The 22,907-nt window shown below is 45.2% G+C and overlaps 1 protein-coding gene across 1 annotated transcript in view; it reads left to right on the top strand.

Moving 5' to 3' along the window:
* Positions 1-22,907, top strand: part of CTNNA2 (catenin alpha 2) — a 542,314-nt gene that overhangs the window by 504,572 nt on the left and 14,835 nt on the right. Inside the window, exons 15-16 of the mRNA XM_048508766.1 lie at positions 1,319-1,453; positions 21,287-21,430. Coding sequence (XP_048364723.1) covers positions 1,319-1,453; positions 21,287-21,430 — 279 coding nt within the window. The remainder of the gene's footprint in view (positions 1-1,318; positions 1,454-21,286; positions 21,431-22,907) is intronic.

Here is a 22,907-nt window from a genome sequence, read left to right as displayed (position 1 = left end):
CACGTTTGGTGGATAGCAGCGCGTCATCTCTTGTTAAGAGGTTGTTGTCACTGTCTTCCTCCTCCCATCCCGAGGTGTCAGTAGTGAAGTATTTAGAGTATCTGAGTGGGATCAGGTAGACTCAGGTTCGAATCCCCACTCTGCCATGGAAGCTTGCTGGGTGGCTTGGGGCCAATTCACACTTTGTCAGCTTAACCTACCTCACATTATTGTTGTGAGGGTAAAATGGAGGAGAAGAGAAGGATGTAAACCACGAGGAGGAGGAGGAGGAGGAGGAGGAGGAGGAGGAGGAATGGAGGAGGAAGAGTAGAAGAAGAAGAAGAAGTAGAGGAGGAGGAGGAGGAGGGGTAGTAGTAGTAGTAGTAGTAGTAGTAGTAGTAGTAGTGGAGGAGGAGGAGGAGGAGGAGGAGGAGGAGGAGGAAAATAACTTGTATTTATTACCTCCCCTTTCTCTCCTGTGAGGAGACTCAAGGTGGCTTTCAAACTCCTTTCCCTTCCTCTCCCCACAACAGACATCTTATGAGGTAGGTGGGGCTGAGAGAGTTCAGAGAAAACTATGACTAGCCCAAGGTCACCCAGCAGGAGTGAAGGAGTGTGGAAACACATCTGGTTCACTAGATAAGCCTCTGCCAGGTGGAGGAGTGGGGAATCAACCCCAGTTCTCCAGATTAGAATCCACCTGCTTTTAACAACTTCACCACGCTGGCTCTAAGTAAATAAATAAACTGTCTCTCCCGTGATATTGATTTTGATACCTTCCCAGTAATAATTTAGTTTGCCCAAATTTCACGACACCTGCGCCTTTCTGCTTTAAGCAGTGTGTCGCCAGACTGTCATTGGCAGTGTCCTGCTACCAGAACACAATTGTCATTTGTTAGCAAAAAAAAAAAAAAGGGAAAGTACTTCATTTTTTCTCCTTATTAATGGTTTTTTTCCAGACTCAAGTCTCTTGTAAATGTAGTCCTTACTGTACCATAACAAATGTGCATTATGCATCAGTAAAGCCTTATGTTGAGTGCAAATTGAGCCATGTCCTAAGGAAACAGCGACGGAGATTATTCTGTCTGCTTTACAGCTCATCAGGTAACTGACAAACAGAGCTGCTGGTGGTCTTTTTTTAAGCCGGTGTGTCCCTCTGTACTCTAACATCCAGTCTTTTACCAGGAAGGAGAGCTGGTTTTTGTTCAATGTGTCGCCAAAGGGTTCCGCAAAACGAATGCTTCCGATGCGGCAACGCACAGCTGTCGCTAGTATATCAAGTGTTCGGACTGTAATAAATCACACCTCTTCTGTTTTCTCTCTCTCTTTTTATTTGTAGTGTCCTGATTCAGCCTGCAAACAAGATCTGTTAGCGTACCTCCAGCGCATTGCTCTGTACTGCCACCAGCTTAATATCTGTAGCAAGGTGAAGGCCGAAGTCCAGAACTTGGGAGGAGAACTTATTGTATCCGGGGTAAGCCTCTTGCTGCTCTTTGCATGTCTTGTTCATTATACTCACAGATTCCCGCCCCTTTTTGGGGGAGGGTGGCAGGGCATCGAAGAGATGAAATTCTCTAGCTATTCATAAACAAATCCTCTGTATGCTTTTCACTTTAAAATCATTCACGTTAACTTATCTGCCCTGGTGAGCAATTCATTCTGAGGTTTTGCATTTAGCAAAAGCTAAAGGATCACTCCCAATCTCCTTTTCCACAGTGTTAATGGTCCCATTTCCCCAGTGGGGCTGGGGATTCTCTGTCCAATGCTTTAGTTGCCCACCACCATTCTCAACGGCAGTGGGAGAATTTGGGTTTGTTTTTTTAAACAAACAACAGCATCACATGCAACACCACTTTCTGTTAGAAACCCAAACGTGATGTAAGGCACCTCCAGAAAGGCCCAGAAGCTGATGTAAGGCACCTCTAGAAAGGCCCAGAAACTCTATGGTAAAACCATAGAGTTTCCGGCAATTCCTAGAGCTTCCAGTCACTTTCATTTATTTTTTTTTGCAAAAAGATACATGGCTCCACAGCTGAAGTTGTAGTCCCTCCATATCCCCTCCTGCAGCCTTCCAACCAGTTGGCAGGCACTAGTAACTATTAGTAGGGTCTGGGATGCAGCCTTGCCTTTAGCTACTCTGAGATGCCTGTGACTTCATGGACAATCGCAGAGTTGTCCCCTCAGACGCTTTCTGATTGCCCATGCTCTTTGCATAGGAGTGAGTGCCAAAAGTTAATAGGAAGGTGAGATCCTCGGTAAATGAGCTAATAATGGACCATGGTTAATTTCAGGTTAATTCTTCCCTTATGGTAAAAAGCAAGTTGTCATCCATCCAAAATACATTTTTACCATCAAGGCGCTCCCTGCCAAGTTGTAAATATTATAATTAAATGGAAGGGTGGGATTTTTTGTTTTGTTTTGCAAACTGGCTCCTTGTAAATCTACTTCCCTTGGGTAAACACAATGATTTCCTCCCTTTATGCCTTAGTCTATATACCTCTGTGTCAAGGGCCCACTTATTTTTTAAGAACGGGAGGAGGCTATGATTTGCCTACACCCCAAGTCCAACGAATACTGGGTACAGCAAAACAATTATTAAAAAATATTAATCAGTTTTGGAACATCAGTGAAACATATTATCTTTTGGACCCACTGGCTGTTTTCAAATTCACATTAATGTCAAAACATATGGTGATCATAGATGACCAGGGCCATCAAGTCCAATCCCCTGCCATGCAGGAAGACACAATCAAAGCACTCCTGACCATCCAGCCTCCATTTAAAAAAAACCCAAGGAAGGAGACTCCACCACTCTCCAAGGCAGCATATTCCACTTTCGAACAATCCTTGCCATCAGGATGTTCTTCCTATGTTTAGGTGGAATCTCTTTTCTTGTAGTTTGAATCCATTGCTCCAAGTTCTAGTCTCTCTAGCAGCAGAAAACAAGCTTGCTCCCTCTTTAACATGATATCCCACCTCCAAGTATTTAACCATGGCACTCATGTCATCCCATAACCTTCTCTTCCCCAGACTAAATATCTCGAGCTCCCTAAGTCTCTAAGAACATAAGAACTAGCCTGCTGGATCAGTCCAGAGTCCATCTAGTCCAGCACTCTGCTCCTCGCAGTGGCCCACCAGGTGCCTTTGGGAGCTCACATGCAGGAGGTGAAAGCAATGGCCTTCTGCTGCTGCTGCTCCTGAGTACCTGGTCTGCTAAAGCATTTGCAATCTCAGATCAAGGAGGATCAAGATTGGTAGCCATAGATGGACTTCTCCTCTATAAATCTGTCCAAGCCCTTTTTAAAGCTAAGGGCATAGATTCTAATACTTTTTGGGTTGAAGATTCGTGTCTAGTAGCACCTTAGAGACCAAGACAATGTTCAGGGTATCAGCTTTTGAGAGTCAACGCTCCTTTCGTCAGAATTGTGGCCTCCATGGGGCTACTGGACTCAAATCCAGCTCTTCTGCTGCAACCCTAACCAAAACTGGTACGTCCAGAGGTCAGTTTCCCAACTCTAACCTTCAGCCAAAGTCCCATTTTGATCCTCAAAACCCTTTAACCTTTATGCCATGTGGAAGTGACTCACGTGTAGGAATTGGAACGAAGCTAAAAAGCCTCAATTGTGATTGGAAACAAATCACATAAGTCTTTCAAGTAGCCATTCCAAGGTCAAAAACCAACCCCTCAGCCCCAGTTCCCCTCCTTTAGTTCATTTAAAAGGGTTTTCTGTGTAGCCACCACCTTTTTATTTTTTTAGAGCTTTGTATTTGAAATAAGAGCTAGGCATGTTTCGGGGATAGCCAGGAAACGAGCTGCATTTCCGATGTGTTTTTCCGCTCACAAATTAGGACCAAGTTGATATAGCAGTGGCAGAAAATTGCCCTTCCCAAATCACCCGAAGAACCTATGCAAAGACTAAAGGAAAGCACGAGAAAAGGAGGAAGAGAAAGGAGAGTTCAAGGGATGTTAGGAAACAGTTTATGGAAACACATCCAATGCATTACAGGTGTGAAAATCTTATCCTAAAATAATAATAATAATAATAATTGCCTATGTGAAATTAGAGCAGCACCTTGTTCTGCAAGATTCACAGAAAGAATCACGGAATCATAGAGTTGGAAGAGACCCCAAGGGCCATCAAGTCCAACCCCCTGCAATGCAGAAATACATAATCAAAGCACTCCTGACAGATGGCCATCCAGCCTCTTCTTAAAAACCTCCAAAGAAGGAGACTCCACCACACTCCAAGGTAGCTCATTCCACTGTTGAATGGTGGAACACCAGTGGTATAGTCATGGGTAACAGGGATTATAGTCATGGATAACACTGCACAGAGCACACCTGCATTCACCATATATGCTACAGGTAAAGTCTGATGGCTGGATAGTGTGCATATTATCCAGATAATCTTCCAGTGTCTCAAGAGTGTTCAGAAGGGTGCTGTCCTAAAAGAAAATGATTTTTGCAACATTTTGAAAGGAATCTTTTTTACCCCTTCGTTCCTTCCCTGTTTACGGAACATTCCCTTCCACCTGAATAGGCTCCATGTGTTCCTTCGTAACATGTTGATAAACTTGTTTGACCTTATAAGAAGAAGAAGAAGAAGAAGAAGAAGAAGAAGAAGAAGAAGAAGAAGAAGAAGAAGAAGAAGAAGAAGAAGAAGAAGAAGAAGAAGAAGAAGAAGAAGAAGAGGAGGAGGAGTTTGGATTTATATCCCCCCTTTCTCTCCTGCAGGAGACTCAAAGGGGCTTATAATCTCCTTGCCCTTCCTTCCCACCCCCCAACAAACACCCTGTGAGGTAGGTGGGGCTGAGAGAGCTCCGAGAAGCTGTGACTAGCCCAAGGTCACCCAGCTGGTGTGCATGGGAGTGTACAGGCTAATCTGAATTCCCCAGATAAGCCTCCACAGCTCAGGTGGCAGAGCTGGGAATCAAACCCGGTTCCTCCAGATTAGATACATGAGCTCCTAACCTCCTACGCCACTGCTGCTCCCAAGGGAGCAATCCAAAGGGGAAGCAAGTAGGATCCAGTTCCAGGTTATTCAGTGGGGTTCACACCTAGGAAAGTGTCCTTAGGATTGCAGCCTAAATAGCAAAATGACTCCGTAATGTCAACTACAGTTACACGATCCCTGATATGAACCCAGTGGTGGGATTCAGCCAGTTCGCACCACTTTGGCAGAACCGGTTGTTAAAATGGTTGTTAAAATGCTGCTTGTAAATAACCAATTGTTAAATTATTTGAATCCCACCACCAGAACCGGTGGTTGAATTATTTGAATCCCACCACTGTATGAACCCTACGCAAAAAACATGGCCAGCATGGTGTAGTGGTTAGAAGCAGGTGGATTCTAATCTGGAGAACCGGGTTTGATTCTCCACTCCTCCACCTAGGCGGAGGAGGCTTATCTGGTGAACCAGATGTGTTTCTGCACTCCTACATTCCTGCTGTGTGACCTTGGGCTAGTCACAGTTCTTTGGACCTCTCTCAGCCCCACCTGCCTCGCCAGGTGCCTGTTGCAGGGAGAGGAAGGGACAGGAGCTTGTAGGCCACCTTGAGTCTCCTTGCAGGAGAAAGGTGGGGGTCTAAATCCAAAATCTTCTTCTACATTAGCTCCATTGGCCCAGATTGATGTGAGTGGCCAGTTGGCTTGGCAGGATGATAACATATGGGATCCCTGATTGACTGGGATTGCTCTAGGAAGGACAGATAAGTGTTCATGAGGAAAACCTGGCACTAAATCAGCCACAGAGATGGAAAGCGAGAACAGCAAGCAGTCTGTTCCCTTCAAAAGATGAGCATTTGTGTGTTTAAGTTTTTTTTTTTTGGACAGAGGAGAGACATTTCTGCTCCCCTGAAAGCGCTATTCTGACCCGAAAATCAAAATTGGAAACTGTTCACAGCAATCGGGCTCCTGAATGCCAAGGTTTTGTCATTTTTATCTAGCTAATCTGCGCGAGATGCAATTTGAATCACGTAGAGGATGTTCCTTTACACATGCTCGATTGGATGATGCATACCTTATCCCCAAACAGTGGGTGTTTCTGGAAATGAATAATTCACACCTTGCCCTGTTTAATGTGCACACACCTCAAGCTGGCTCGGATAATGTTTACTTGAATTAAGTGCAAGACCAGGTAGACGTTATCAAACAGAATTCACTTTAGGAAGGTAAATGTGTCGTTTGAATATTCATTCCAGTTTTTCGCCCACTACGTTCCAAAGGCACGGGACGAAAACGATTACAGGCAAAGGGTAGAATTTTGCAAAGTGAAGCACCTAAAAGCCAAACGGGATCAACAGTCTAGTTAAACAAATGCTTCAACGTGTGAAATTTAAAAACTTCCACTTCCCCTCATCCCTCCACACACTTCCTGACAAATCAGGGATGGTGCTGTGGTTCTGTGGCAATGCATCTCCTAGCATCCAGAGGTTCAAAGTTCAACATCTCCATAAGAATGTAAGAACATAAGAACAAGCCAGCTGGATCAGACCAGAGTCCATCTAGTCCAGCTCTCTGCTACTCGCAGTGGCCCACCAGGTGCCTTTGGGAGCTCACATGCAGGACGTGAAAGCAATGGCCTTCTGCGGCTGTTGCTCCCGAGCACCTGGACTGTTAAGGCATTTGCAATCTCAGATCAAAGAGGATCAAGATTGGTAGCCATAAATCGACTTCTCCTCCATAAATCTGTCCAAGCCCCTTTGAAAGCTATCCAGGTTAGTGGCCAACACCACCTCCTGTGGCAGCATATTCCAAACACCAATCACACGTTGTGTGAAGAAGTGTTTCCTTTTATTAGTCCAGTTCTGTTCGTTTTTTCTTAAGGATCAGGTAGTAGGTAAATGTGAAAGACCGTTCTTTGAAGCCACTTTGCAATCTACCCTGAACCACAAGGCGGGAATGGGTCAGGAAATAAAACAAACACATTGAAATTCAGGAGAACCAGTCCCAGTCAGGGTAGACACAATTCTAACCTTGATAGACCAACAGTATGGATCAGTTTAGGGCGGTTTCATGTGTTCATGTGACCTGATCAGAAAATAATATATGCTGAGTTTTAGAACTCACCTTAGAACAACTTTAGACAGATGGGCAAAAATTGAAATGTACAATTGTCCGAGGAAAAATAGCCAGGTCAAATGCAATGATGACTTAAATCCGATATCTCAGTGTTGAATTCAGCAACGTTACTGAAATTTGCATTCATGGGAAATTGGCTTGTCCTGTGTTTGGAACCCTTCTGCATGCTCTGATGTGTCCTCAAGCATTGAGCATGTCCATGGAGAATCCCTTTCCATCACTGCGCCTTCTCTAGATATTATAGGCAGAGAGCAAACTCAACACATTGCTCTTGGGTATAACCTTCGCAAGATGCCCAATACAGCTGAGCTAAACAAGATAAACCATCAGAGATGGAAATGCTGAAAACCAAGGGTTCCCTCCACCAATCGTGTGAGCACCTTTTTGTAATTCTGGGGTTCTCCAACCAAACGCAACCAAAGCTCTCAGTTCTCCCTCAAATGTCTGCAAGAAAGTCCTGTTCCTTTCAGTGTTTGGGAATGCTTCTTTGTACTCGTTGAACGTAAAAGGGGTGAACGGTCCCAGACAATTGTAGGTTGTCTGGTTGAATGGTATGATATGCACATTATTGGTCTCAGGCTCCGTCTGTAACATATCTGCATATAAAAGCCCATGTACAGAAGTCCATCACTTTCCTGCATGACCAAGAAACAGAGCCCAGAAGGGAGCCATACAGAGAGAAAATATTTATTTTCAATGACCAGAACCACCCACTCCAGGGAACTAAGTTAATCCTCAAGCTAGTAGTGCCACCCTCCAGTTAACCCCTTTACTTTTTCTCCAGTAAACGAATAGCTGCCATCCGTTTCTAAAGTTTTACCCTCAAGGGACAGCGTCACAACAGAGGCAAACCCAGCCTTTAGCCCTGGTACTTGTGGGCCTGATTCTCCATGACACAAATCCTGTGGTGGTGTCTAAGATGTACTAGTCACCTCTTCCCATGGGTCATCCCACTGAAGCCCTTAGTTAACACATACCAGAACGAAGACAATATTTTGCTAGCATTTCATAAGGGCCGGGCTCACAAAGCAGGATAGCAATTGTTTGCCCCGTATTTGGGAATTTTCATCATAAAGGCCTCCCGGAGATCCTACAATGATTCTGAAATGATGTCCCCACCCTCTCACTCTCGACACCCGTTGCAGAGCGTTGTAATTTTAGTCTTGATGTTCCTACAGCTGCGGCAATCCCCCTTCCTCCTTCTCTCTTTCTCTCTCTCTCTCTCTCTCTCTCGCATAACAGACTCAGATCTTTCCCCTCTGGTGTAACAGGACCTGCTGTTCATCCTCATTAATTATCATCACTTCCACTCGTCTCTTACCAGATCTCTCCCCCCCCCCCCACTGCAAGCACATGCATCAGCTTGGCCGTTGTGCTTTATTTTCCGTTTCCTTGTCTTTGCTCTGGTGTCTTTGCTCTGGTGTTGGGCCGGCGTCTCCAAGAGCTTGCGTGAGTCGTTGTGTGCATCTCATCACACGCTACGAAACCGAAGCAGCCACACTGCTAAACTTCTTCATCCCTGGTTTGGCAGTCTTTTCGCATCTGCTGCTTCTGAGCCTCCATCTCCACTGTCTTTGGATATATATTTTTTCATCCAGCCATAATCCAACGCAATGCTAACACCATCTTCGCCAACAATTTACCTCTGGCATTGCTGTTAACGATATGTGTCAGAAGCCCCCAAACCAAATCCGCCCGAGATTGCTGGTGTTGGCTTCTGTGGATCTTTCCACTGTGAACTGGTGCAAGAAGATGTGCCTGCTGTTTTTCACGGTTGCTCTTTTGGGGAGTTTCTCGATTTGAAGGGGGTGGAAAGAAACACATGAGCTCAATACCTTTCTTGCAGTCTGCAATTTGACGTACAACTTCAGAGTACTGTGTGAGGCCAAGATCTGGATTCCGGCTTCATCTCATTCGTAGCCAACTTCCTGCTTCCATCTTGCTCTTCATCCTCTCTTGGGTAGCCAGCCACAAATAAATTGTGTTTTATTTGCACAGAATGGGGGGGGGGAAGTATAATTGCTCTGAAGTCTGCGTATAGTACTGTGCTCATGTGCCTCATCTGAACAATGGAAGATCCTCTGTATGTTTCAACATTTGTAGCCTACTCTCTACTCTAGGCTAAAGCCGGAGAATGGTACCATACAGAGATACACCGTCTAAGAAAAGATCAATGTGCATGCATCATAGATTGGATTTGCAGTGAAACATCTCCTGTGTAGCTGGCCGAAGGATTTGTGTGTGTGGTACAAACCCTTTTATTTTTTTCCTGGGTCCCTCTTACAGTTTCTTTTAGGATCTTCTTCAATCACTGTGGATATGGGGATTTTACCTTTCCTGGAATTTTTCATCCCGTTAAACAGCAGTAGAACAGAAATGTGAACGAATGCTGGGAAATTATAATAATTCAACTAAATGGAGGGATGGTTTTGGCTTGAAAGCTTGTAATATAGAGCAACTGACATTCCGGGGACCATCGATTCAGGAAACCTTATCCTATTAGACATATACATCTGGCCGATTAAATGCTTACATCTGCACAAATGTGCATATTAATGAAGATTGTTCTGATGTGAAGGCTTGGTTTTTTGGTTATGAATGTGCACATATTAGCAGATGCCACCTTAGAAAAGCCATTTGCCTTCTATGTCTCTTCTAAGATGGCACGTAGCAACCATGGCTTTCACATTCTAACCATTGAGACGGAAAGAGACTACAGTCTACATTCCCAGTAATCATTATTTGCCGTGTTATTTTTTTTCCCCATGGGAGCCAAAGGTTATGTTTATGATTCTGTCATTTTTTTAAAAAAACCATCTTATTGGAAGTTCAAGTAGAAAAAGAGTTCAGTTTTAGACGAGAAGGGCCATCACCAAGGACAACGGTGGAGTATGACTTGTTAGTCTCTTGCCATCTCCCTGGTACTAAGTGGTTCTGTAAATGTCACGGTTGCGAAAACGAAGAGATTGTGTGATGGAACAATGCTCGAATGGACTGAGAAGGCAAGCAGCATGCTTGTACAGGGACGCAAGGTTGGTCTTTAAATGTTAATATTGCTCCAGTAAGTAAGAGGAAGTCTGGAAGTTTTGGGTTCTCAAGACACAGTTTTTTCCAAACAGTGCACCCCTGGTCACCAGATGTTAGGAGAAAATGGTTGCCGCATCTCAAAAAGGATATTGAGGAGATTGAAAAAGTGCAGAGAAGGGCAACAAGGATGATTGAGGGACTGGAGCACCTTCCCTATGAGGAGAGGCTGCAGCGTTTGGGACTCTTTAGTTTGGAGAGGAGACGTCTGAGGGGGGATAGGATTGAAGTCTATAAAATTATGCATGGGGTAGAAAATGTGGACAGAGAGACATTTTTCTCTCTTTCTCACCATACTAGAACCAGGGGGCATCCATTGAAAATGCTGGGGGGAAGAATGAGGACCAATAAAAGGAAACACTTCTTCACACAACGTGTGATTGGTGTTTGGAAGATGCTGCCACAGGAGGTGGTGATGGCCACTCACCTGGATAGCTTTCAAAGGGGCTTGGACAGATTTATGGAGGAGAAGTCGATTTATGGCTACCAATCTTGATCCTCTTTGATCTGAGATTGCAAATGCCTTAACAGTCCAGGTGCTCGGGAGCAACAGCCGCAGAAGGCCATTGCTTTCACCTCCTGCATGTGAGCTCCCAAAGGCACCTGGTGGGCTACTGCGAGTAGCCGAGAGCTGGACTAGATGGACTCTGGTCTGATCCAGCTGGCTTGTTCTTATGTTCTTATGTTCTTAAAATCATCAACAGAAGGGGCTCTTCCTGCCCAGCTTTTGAGGCTCTGTGGACCTCTAGAGAGCCACTGTTGGAACAAATTCTAGACTGAATGGGACTTAGTCCAACAAGGTGTTGCAATGAACTTTGAGGGAACAGATGCATTTATCTAAAGGCCAGTTTGCTCAGTGAAAAAAAAAAATTGGGGGCTTTTCCAGCTGATGAAAACAGCCTGGATTTTATATTTAGGTCTGTATGCCAACCTAGTGAATCCAGAACCAGATGTTCAATTTTCACACCTTTCTAAAGAAACTTTCTTAAAGTCTCTGAAACTTACAAAGCTATATCACATCCCCATGTAATTGGATGAGCAGCTAATAGATGGATATGTATGTCTTCCAGGTTTTCTTTTTGTTAGCCTATGGTGGGGGTCAGCAACCTTTACCACCCAAAGAGCCATTTGGACCCATTTTCCACGGCCCCGAAGATCTACAGAGCCGGAGAGGCAGCTCCACACGGAGCTGCCTCCGGTTCGGCCCCTTCACTCACCTTTCCTTCCAGCGCTGGAAGGCAGAGGCGCCGGGCAGGGAAAACCCCTCTGCCCGATGGAGCAAGCAGCCCCCTGCTCCGTGGGGCAGAGGGGGATGGCGGCTGCGGCCTGCCCAGTGCCGCCGCCTCTCGCACTGCAGGAGGCAGTGGCACCAGGCAGGGAAACCCCCTCTGACAGGGGATGGGACAGGGGGACAGAGGGGGGATGGAGGCTGCAGGGATGGCAGAGGGGGGATGGCGTCAGCTCTGGAGGGACATGCCCATGCTACCCTCTGACCTCTGGGGTCAGAGGGCAGTGTGGGCATGGCCCTCCAGCCCTCCAGAGCAGCGCTGGAAGGAGAGGTGAATGGAGGGGACGCGAAAAGCTGTGCCTTCACGCACAGAGCCGCCTCCAGTTCGGCCCCTCTACTCACCTTTCTTCCAGCGCTGCTCTGGAGGGCTGGAGGGACACGGCCACACTACCTTCCGACCTCCAGACCACGCAGAGCCGTGGTATAAGGCTGAAAGAGCCACATGCGGCTCCAGAGCTGCTGGTTGCAGACTCCTGGCCTATGGGAAGTGGCTGTTGGAAAACAGATAGCGTTCAGTCCATCCATATTAAATGGCAGATGGAACGTGTGTATGTGTTGCCTTGATGGCATGCCCGCTGTCATACGATAAAGGCCAGTTAACTGATATGCTGTTTTGAGATTATACTCTCTTTAACACAGTCATCATGTAATCATCAACAATGTAGCCAGATCTGTGGACACTTAAATCCAGAGACATGGGGCCATGAATAGACTAGACAAACCTGAGAAAAGTTAACCTAGATACTGATCAGAAATTTCAGAAATTTTAAATAGCCAAGGTACACACATTTATTTATTTATTTATTAAGAAGTGAGTGAAGAGATCAGCTGGGGCCCCGGAAGGAAATCAACGACAGGCAGGGATAAGCAAAATCTGATTGGTTCAACATCTCCCAGTGAGAACCATGGGACAGTGGGGCTTGAAACCTGCATCTCCCAGATCCCATTCTTAAACTCTGAACAGTACACTGCACTGAATTGGCTTGGGTCAGATGTGCAAGTCATGTCATAGTAAGTTACCCAGTGATTGCTGCTTGACCTTGCCCCAATGAGTCTTCCCTTAAAGCCAAAATAGCCCAGAAAAAAACCCAGATACTTTTTACTGATAGAAACAAAAGCTTGAAGGCTGACAATACTGTTGGTATTGCCAAGCAACAGCCACCGAAAGCCTTCATTTCTTAAAGCTACAGGCAGCCCTTCTATCATTTTGTGGCGTTTAGCAGCACCTTTTTTAACATATAGATTTCTCTGCAAACCTGGGATTTTTCTCAGATTTCTCTTGATTGTTCATGGCCCCAACGTCTGGATGTAAGTATCTACAGATTTGGCACATTGAAAATTATATGTATAGGTAATTATAGGATTGTATTTAAAAGGATGTACTCCCAAAACAGCATATCAGTTATATATAGAGTTGCCAACCTTCCAGTGGAGGCTGGAGATCTGGGATTACAAATTATTTTCAGACTATAGAGATCAGTTTCATTGGAGAAAATGGCTGCTTTGGAGGCTGGACTGTATAACATTTTACCCTGATGCCTCTGCAAAACCCCACCTTCCCCAGAATTGACAGTAGGGATGCAAGGTATTCCCTGGCCACTGGTGGGGGAAGCGGGCGGTAGGGTGGTCAGTTTCAGTTTGGGAAACCCTTGGAGATTTGGAGGTGGATCCTGGGGATGACGGGGATTTCAGTGGGGCACAGTAGCATAGAGTCCGCCCTCCAAAGCAACCATTATCTCTAGGGGAATTGATCTCTATAGTCTGGCGATGAGCTGTAATTCTGGGGGATCCCCAGGTCCCAGGTGGTGCAGTGGTTAAGAGTCAGCGTGGGGTAGTGGTCAAGAGCGGTGGACTCTAATCTGGAGAACCTGGTTTGATTCCCCACTCGCCCACATGAGTTGCAGACTCTTATCTGGTGAACTTGATGTGTTTCCCCACACCTTCACATGAGGCATGCTGGATAACCTTGGGCTAGTCACAGTTCTTCAGCACTCTCAGCCCCACCTACCAGAAGGTGGCTGTTGTGGGCAGTGGTGGGATCCAAAAATTTTAGTAACAGGTTCCCATGGTGGTGGGATTCAAACTGTGGCGTAGCACCAATATGGATAGGCGGGGCATGTCGGGGGCATGGCCAGGCATTCTGGGAGTGGGGCATTCCTGGGCGGGGCTGTGGCAAGGACGCAGCCGCTGCGCCGGTCCTTGGGCGGGAAACGAATGCACGCAGGCGCAGGCTGCCACGCACGCCGGTGCACCTCCTGCTAGACTGTTTCAAGTTCTGCGCGCTACTGCTGAGAGGAGGGGCGTAACTAAGGCAAAAATCACATGGCAAAATCACCCCCTCTTGTCACACAAATAATTAGTAACCTACTCTTGGGAACCTGTAAGAACCTGCTGGATCCCACCTCTGGTTGTGGGGAGAGGAAGGGAAAGGAGTTTATAAGCTGCCTTGAGTCTTCTTACAGGAGAGAAAGGGGGGTATAAATCCAAACATCTCTTCTTTTTCTGAAGGCTGGCATGGTTCTACGCCCAAATCTCCACGTATTTCCCAAGGCGGAGTTGGCAGCCTTAGCTATAGGTGAGCTCCTTTGTATTTCTGAATCAGGGAAAATACTGTAGAAAATATGAATATAAAATAGCACAAACTGTTTTTATTGCAACCATTGTGAGGTTGAGAGCAATGAATCAGTCATGCATTATTATTCCTTACTAAAGAAAACAGACCTGGTTGTGGTGGGTTTTCCGGGCTGTGTGGCCGTGGTCTGGTGGATCTTGTTCCTAACGTTTCGCCTGCATCTGTGGCTGGCATCTTCAGAGGTGTATCACCTCTGTGGGATACACCTCTGAATATGTCAGACACAGATGCAGATGAAACGTTAGGAACAAGATCCACCAGACCACAGCCACACAGCCCAGAAAACCCACCACAACCAGTTGAATCCGGCCGTGAAAGTCTTCAACAATACATAAAACAGATCTGCTTCAGTAAATGGTATGGTATTTCTCTCTCCCCCACCCCCACCACCAAAACAATCAATTCAGTTCTTTTTTTAAAAAAAAAAGTTCTTGTCACATTCTTCTTATCACATGTAATACCAACTCATGCCTTCAAATGGCACTTGGTGTGCATGTTTTATTCACTGTGCACAACGGGGCGCCTGCATTCTGCTAAATGAGATATTTACTGAAATAGCTGTCCAGCCTTTTCTACAGTTGTCAAGCCATTTCAAATTGGAATTTTTTTTTTAGACTTTACTGTCTGAGCATTGCAACTAGACTCCCAGAAAAAAAACACCAGTCAGTTTTGTCAGTTTCGCAGATTTGACTTTGACGAGACCCAAGTGCAGTGGCCCCCGTTGTACATCGTGGTTGCCTGAAAAGCGAGCTAGCGAGTTGAGTGAGTGTTGATAAGCTTAGACATTTGAGCAGATGACCAAGCTTGCAGGGCATGAGATACTAAGCTGCTTCTACCCCTGCTTTGAGTCAGAATTCTGTAAAATCAGGATCCTCACCCAGTGGGTGGTTTGCCTATTAAGATGGAGAAGAACCACTTTTTAGTTCTCCGGAAGTTTACAAGAGGAAGAGTTTGAATTTATACCCCACTTTTCTCTACAGGAGAGACTCAAGGTGTCTTACAAACTCAGATTAGCCTGTATACTCCCACACACGCCAGCTGGGTGACCTTGGGCTAGTCACAGCTTCTCAGAGCTCTCTCAGCCCCACCTACCTCACAGGGTGTTTGTTGTGGGGGAGGGAAGGGCAAGGAGATTGTAAGCCCCTTTGAGTCTCCTGCAGGAGAGAAAGGGGGATATAAATCCAACCTCCTCCTCCTCCTCCTCCTCCTCCTCCTCCTCCTCCTCCTCCTCCTCCTCCTCCTCCTCCTCCTCCTCCTCTTCTTCTTCTTCTTCTTCTTCTTCTTCTTCTTCTTCTTCTTCTTCTTCTTCTTCTTCTTCTTCTTCTTCTTCCTCTTCCTTTCCCCAAAACAAACACCTTGTGAGGTAGATGGGGCTCAGAGAGGTCTGAGAGAACTGTGGCTATCCCACGGCCACCCAGCAGGCTTCATGCGGAGAAACAGGGAAAGAAACATGGTTCTCTAAATTCGAATCCACCACTTTTAACCACTATACCATGCTGACTCACAACAACTTTGAATTAGGATACTTATATTGAACTAGGAGAAATCCAGGCCTCAAAAAACAGCAATTCGATATTGGAGATATGGAAACTTATGTAGAACCAAATTCTACTCCAGTTGCATCTTGGAGACCAACAAAAATGTCTAAGGTGTAAACCTTTGCAAGTCAAAGCTCACTGGTATCTGCTACATGAGCTTTAATTCATGAAACTTTATACCCCGCGAAATGGTCTTGATCTTGAAGATGCTACTGGGCTCAAATTTTGTTGTACTACAGCCTAATCTGGCTATCTACCTGAAAATAAGCTTAAATAGTCCACCTAGCATTGGGTCAGAAGGACCAAAGCATGAGTCTTGATGGTGAAAAAAACTGACCCAGCGTGGCATAGTGATTAAAGAGTAACAGACTCTCATCTGGAGAACTGAGTTTGATTCCCCACTCTTCCACACAAGTGGCAGAGTCTAATCTGGTCAGAGACGGAGCAAGGGGAAACTGCACCTGGGGGGCCTGCGCCCCTGCTACAGCACCGCCTGCCCTGGAACACCCCCTCCTCGGCTCGGCCATGCCTTTGCTGTGGCTCTGCCCGGGGCATCGTGACCCCTGTCTCGTTGGTGCTACGCCACTAATTCTGGTGAACTGGAATTTGGTGAACTGGAATTTGTCCCCCTGCTCCTCCACAGGAAAACTGCTGGGTGACCAATAACAGATATCTCTGAACTCTTTCAGTTCAACCTACCTCACAAGGTGTCTGTTGTGGGGAGAGAAAAGGAATTTGTAAGTCCTTTTGAGCCTCCTTACAGGAGAAAAATACAAACTCTTCTTATGGAAACAGCTTTGTATATGTTCTGGAAGACAGGAATGGTTGGAGTATGAGACAATTTAGACTTACCTGTGTTATGGGATGTTGTTCATTTTTGTTCTTGGGCTAGCCAGTCCATCATCTGTCTTATGTACTTCCGGTTCCTAGTGGTTCTTGGTACCCCTTCCCAGATGTTTTCTTACAATATCTCACATGCATATTGTAGAAAAATGCACATTTTATGGAATTGATTTGCTACTTTTGATCAATATGCCATTTGGTCTATGAGCAGCAAGTTCCAACCATCAGAGAAAATGGCTGTCCATATTGAATGCCAGTGGCCACCAGTAGCATGATAAATGTCTGTGATGGTACTCAAAAGGGAGAATGAGGTATCCCTTAGTCTATCAACGTAGAGTTGTATCACATGCACTTTTTTCGTTGTTGAACATCAAAGGAGAAGGAAAATAGAAGTTAGCTAAAAGAGCAGGTAAAGGGGATGAAAATCACACAAGCGTACTTTAGTCAACCATATACAGTCAGCAAGTATTTTGTGTGTCTGTACAATTGCCTTCTTGTGTACAGGATAGCGAGGAGAAACACATTATATGAGCTGGTTGTACAATTCATCTCGGGTCAATTCTTGTGGCCAAAGCAAATTGCTAAAAGGCTGCATCAATTTCAGAAATACCAAGAAAACGTACAGGCCGTGAGCTCTGATTCTCCAGATTGGGTGGATAACCATTCGAGTGTAGGGGTATCACTGAGGTCTTATATTGTGTCAGCAGATTATGGCAGATGTGGAAGTAAACATGCTGAAATAAGCCGGGATGGGCATCCAGGTTGTGACCACACATGAATTGTTCTTGAGCATTAATAGGTGACATATGCTGATTTTCCTCTGGTGAATGGGTTGTGCCCACCAAAATCCCACGAAGCTTGGAAAAAGTGTATCAGCAGCTCCCGATTCTGAGCTGGTGCTCTCTGGTTGCTTTCTTGATACCAGAATATTTTTGCCTGATTTTTTTTACCAAACTCAGCCTTAATTTGACTCTGGAAAATAAAGAAGCAGAAGAATGAAACCAAGCCTGTCCCAACTTTCACCGCGGGTCTTCTTACAGTCGTAAGAGAAGAAGGTGTGTTTGCTGTCCTGAAATGAGCTAAGCTTTTTCTTCAGCTTTCTGAAGTGCGTCCATGATTTTGTGCAAGTCGATGATCTCCTCTCCCTGTTTCAGTTCTGTGTACCATAGACACTGTCTTTTACCACAACTTCGTTTTCCACCCAAATTCTGTCCCTTCTTAATATTCAAATTGTTCTTTCATGTTAAGTCAGAATTCAAGGCAGGGGTCAACTTTTTTTCAGTCATTTCGGTTCCAGATAACATAAATCATACATCCATGGGTTATGATACCCTTCTTATAAATGCCAAATCTTGATCTGTTCTCTATAAAAAAAAACTTCCATATTGAAGAGTTATCTATCTCTCACTTCTTGTTATTCGATAACATTTTCGTGTTGGTCTTTGTTAACTTGGTCGTTCCTACATATCATTCAGTGTGACTTTTCCTCCATACTGAAATATACTTTACCTTCCAAATATTTTAGCCACTTCTTTTTACTTGGTTGGCTCACTTTGCAGCCTCTCTCTCTCTCTCTCTCTCTCTCTCTCTCTCTCTCTCTCTCTCTCTCCCACTCTTTCCCTACATTAAATCCTAGTCTCAACCCTTCTTATTATCCATCGGGTCTTGACAAACATTGTTGCCAATATTCCAACCCAGGGTAGGTTGTTGTTGGTGGCCTTATCAGCTTTAACAGCTGACGCCTGCTCAGATTTTTCCGATCCATTTGAAGCAGCGTGACCAAAAAAACCTTCTCTTCACCATAATCTAAGACGGAACTTGCTGCCAGTTCTTCCACACCACCATGTTGCTAGGTCTTAAAACAAAGAGGTGGGAGTAAATTCCCTTGAAAAGCAGCTCATTTCAGTCAAGAGATGCCATACCTTGGCCCTAAGCTGAAGAGAGAAAAGAGTGGAGAGGAAGAGACCATTGTGTCAGTGGGGTGGACCCTTCAACCATTCTCTGGCGGTAGCCTTTCTTCCCACAAAAGAACCACTTAGGGTGTAGGACAGTGATGGCGAACCTATGGCATGGGTGCCAGAGGTGGTACTCAGAACCCTTTCTGTGGGCACACGTGCACAGAGTTCATCATGGGGGGGAAGGAAAATCACCCCACCACACACACATCTAGGCTAGTCTGGGCACGATCCTTTACCTGGGAGTAAGCTCAGTTGCTGGCAATGGGGCTTGCTTCTGAGTAAACCCTCCTAGGGTAGTGATTCACCCATTCGAAGTGTTGCACTGTTGCTTCACCAAGCTTACTCCTGAGTAATGTGCGCCTCGGAGCCAACCATTTTTTCTAAACTAAAACCTCAGTATTCAGGTTAAATTGCCGTGTTGGCACTTTGTGATAAATAAGTGGGTTTTGGATTGCAATTTGGGCACTCGGTCTCAAAAAGGTTCGCCATCACTGGTGTAGGATGACCTCAAACTTGAGCCAAAGTGAAAGATGGAGAAGAAACATTGCAATAAAAAAGCAAATAAATGAATAAACTGTGATCATTGGAGTGGTAGGATCCATCCCACTTATGGTATTCTTTTGGAGCCAAGCTGAGCTTCCTAATTTGTAGTGTGTGGCCCCCTACTTTAACATTGGGGTCCTATAGACCCACTGTATTTCTAAGAGTCCAAGCAACCCATATTTCACTAGGAAGATATACATATTTTGAATCATCCCCTGAGGGACTGTTGATTGGCTGAGCTCTCAATTTAATTTTAAACACTTCTGTAATATAACTGATACATACCATTGCTTTCTGTGGAAGTTCCACAGATTTGCTTTTGGTTTACTCTTACTGTTACTCCTCATGATAATTAAGATACATTAAAAAAAACAACTATACAGTAAAAATGCTAAATTCTATCTGGAATAGAGATAATGCAATAATTAAAATCCTATTAGTAAAAATATATAAATAGAGATAGATGCTAATGGGGACATTCAAAGAGTAGATAATTAAGTTATTCCAAATAATCCTACAGCTGTCGAGAGAGATTTGGCTACATTTCAAAAGACTGAGCAAGAGTTCCTTGGCTAATTCAGATCTAGTCAGCATCCAAATAACAAGACTGAATATAGAATGAAATAAAATCTGTGGACAATATAAATATTAGCCGAGTAGAGTTAGATAGAAGGTAGAGTTTCTTGATTGTCCTTCAACCAACACTTTATATCATGGATTACATTTTAAAAAACCCTGTCATAGTATTCCCTGTTACTATGCATGGGTGTGACATTCGGACAGTGAAGAAAGATGACAGGAACACATCTGAAATTTGGTATTGGGGGAGAGTTTTATGGGTACTGTGGACAGCCAAAAAAGACAAGTAAGGCGGTTCTAAATCAAATCAAGCCTGAACTCCCCCTAGAAGCTAAAATGACAACTGATGATATCTTAACTTGGCCACATTATGAGAAGACTGGAGTCTCTGGAAAAGACAATCACTCTAGGAAAGCTTGAAGGCAGCAAGAGGAAGACCCAAAATGAGATGTGTTGACTCTCTAAAACAGGGGTCTTCAAACTATGGCCCTCCAGATGTTCATAGACTACAATTCCCATGAGCTCTACCACTTGGCCATGCTGGCAGAGGTTGATGGGAATTGTAGTCCATGAACATCTGGAGGGCCATAGTTTGAAGACCCCTGCTCTAAAGGAAGTCATGGCCTTCAGTTCACAAGACAAGAGCAAGGCTGTTAATGACAGGACATTTTGGAGGGTCTTTAATCCACAAGCATGAGTCACAAGTGACTTGATGGCACTTAACACAACAGACTTGGGTTCTATCCGTAAAATATAATGAAAACTGCTTGCAGGGTATAATACTATAATGCAATGTAATTTTTTTTAAAAAAAACATTTGCAAGCTACCCTTTTTTAGGGAAAATATACTTTTGTTCAAGTAATGTGTTCCTGAACCTGAGTGCTCAACGAAAAGTAGAGGTCACCACTCTATCATTCACTTCTCCTGAATGCTTTGGGTGTGTTTTGTAAATGAAAGTATGTTGTTCGCTTCCCCTTCTCAGCACAGGTTAGCAGCTTCCATGTCTCAGATTTCTATGTCTACATACATCTAGTGATATTCACCACATTCACTTGACGAAGTGAGCCCTAGGCCCTACTGGAGCTTCTACTGGAGGTAGCACTTGCTAGCCTTTAAGGTTCTGCAAGAGTCCTGCTAATATCTAATATACGGGTAACCAAAGTGAGATAAGTGGTATAAAATCAGTGATAAGGGACACTTTTTAGTCAGTATGAAGGCCCGCCCATAGACTTGGCCCCACCTTGCCTCTGTGGAACTTCACGGCTGCCTTTTTCTCTGACATAATCCCGCTCAGGCCTTGGGAGGAGGACAAAGCCCACATCCACACTATATAATGTGTCCCATTATCTCATATTTTGGACTTATTTGTGGTCTATTGGCCACAAAGATGGACCACCTTTGCTCCAGTGTGTCCCCTGGCCCACTCCCTTCCCACCGTCTTTTCAGTTCACTGCCAGTCAGCTGTTAGCTCCACTAATTCCAAAGTAGATTCCATAACTCAGCCTTCCGGCAAGCTGTCTTGAAGCCTGGCTTTACCTGTGCTAAGGGAGCGAGACCGAGGAATAACTCCACAGGGCTACTCATCGCCGCAGAGTCCCTGATTACCTTGCTGAGCCTAGCTCTTTCAGCACACGTTTCCCCGCCCCCGCACACGTACCCACTCACCCCTGGTCCCACTCTCCCCCCCCCCCTCATTAGGGCACCATATTTCTCTTGCTCTCTCTCTCACTCTCTCTTTTCTGTATCTCTCGGAAATCAGACTGGAGTTCAGAGCACTTTCACTACCTTTTATGAGGTAGAGTGTGATGTCATAGATGGGGGCAGGGCTAGTCAACTTTCTACCCACCTACCTACCTGTGCTGAGGGAGCTACGCTTGCAAACGGAGGCGGTGACTCTTCCATGGTGAGTAATCTTGTTTCTAAACTGTATACGTTGTTTGTGCTAGTTTTAAGCGGTTTGGGTTATGGGGAGGAGGAGATTCGGGGGGGCAGAGGGGTTCTGGGTAGGAACAGTGCCAAAAATGCAGAGACATTGGCCAGTAACTGTCCATCCTTGGGGAATAACAAGCTAAACACTGGTGCAATGTTGCCGACAGCTATTTTGGCCATCTCTTAGAGGAGGCTAGAGCAGGGTTCCCCAACATGATATCTGTGTGATCTCCCTGGGGCCCTCTGAAACAATTTCTGGCACCTGTCCAGCATTTTAGGAAGTCTTCGGGCTCAGGTAAGGCTTTTGGCCACCAAGGTTTTTGATTGACTAATGGAGATTTGATTGGCTGTGCAGTTTTTATTGCTTCAGCAGCCGCCTCCACCACAACATACAGATCTACGTTGTGTTACTGAACAGAAACTGCGGTCATCAGTTTCTGGCTGACTCCACCCCTCAAGGTAGCCATTTTGTGGCAGCCATTTTGTTGCCCTATCCAGAAGCCATGCCAGAATTCCATATGTGCCCACAGGCTCAAAAAAGTTGGGAACCCCTGAGTTAGAGGAGGGAGAGTCTATTAAAGAAGTGAACCAATGAATTCTATCTTCACCGGGACCCAAAACATCTCCTATTGGATTTGTTTATCTCTGATGAAAGACCATGAAAATTTAGCTGGAGGGAAGTCATTAACATGGCTGAGTAGTACATCTCTTCCCCCCTGGCTTCCAAACCCCAGGGATTTCTAATTCCTGAGCCCAAAAGAGGAATTACCTAAAATTTTCTAAGGGAAGTCAAAGATCTATGCAAGTCCCCACATATTTGTCTTTCCATGGGTGATCCTCAGCAACCTAAATGGCCCAGACTAGCCCGATCTGATCAGAGTTTGGAAACTAAGCTGAGTTGGGCCTGATTAGTGCTTGGATGGGAGACCACCAAAGAAGCTCAGGATTGCCATGCAGAGGAGAGGAAGGGCAGACCACCTGGGTTTATCTCCTGCCTTGAGAACCCTACGGTAGCACCCTCCGGCCCTCCAGATGTTCATGGACTCTGTTTATCTCCTGCCTTGGGAACCCTACGGTAGAACCCTCTGGCCCTCCAGATGTTCATGGACTCTGTTTATCTCCCGCCTTGAGAACCCTACAGTAGAACCCTCTGGCCCTCCAGATATTCATGGACTACAGTTCCCAAGAGTGACGGCAACACTTTCCACCATTAGGTGATCATTAGATTACCATGTGCCTGAGCCCATTTTTAAAGTATTCCTTTCTATCTGGTTGATTGCCCAGAAGTGAAAGGAAAGATAAGACACCCTCACAGTTACGAGAAGCCAGGCGGGCGACTGATTTCAATCCAGCGCCACGAGAAATATTGCCCACAGTCTTCACCCAAAGTGAGTTTTTGATTGGGAGGTGGAGGATGCTGCTGGAGCCAAAGGTCTGAGGACTTTTGGGAT

Source organism: Sphaerodactylus townsendi, linkage group LG10 (assembly GCF_021028975.2).
Source record: "Sphaerodactylus townsendi isolate TG3544 linkage group LG10, MPM_Stown_v2.3, whole genome shotgun sequence".
NCBI classification, from domain to species: domain Eukaryota; kingdom Metazoa; phylum Chordata; class Lepidosauria; order Squamata; family Sphaerodactylidae; genus Sphaerodactylus; species Sphaerodactylus townsendi.
The sequence above is the reverse complement of the archived record's forward strand: the minus strand, read 5'-3'. Positions and strand labels throughout refer to the sequence as shown.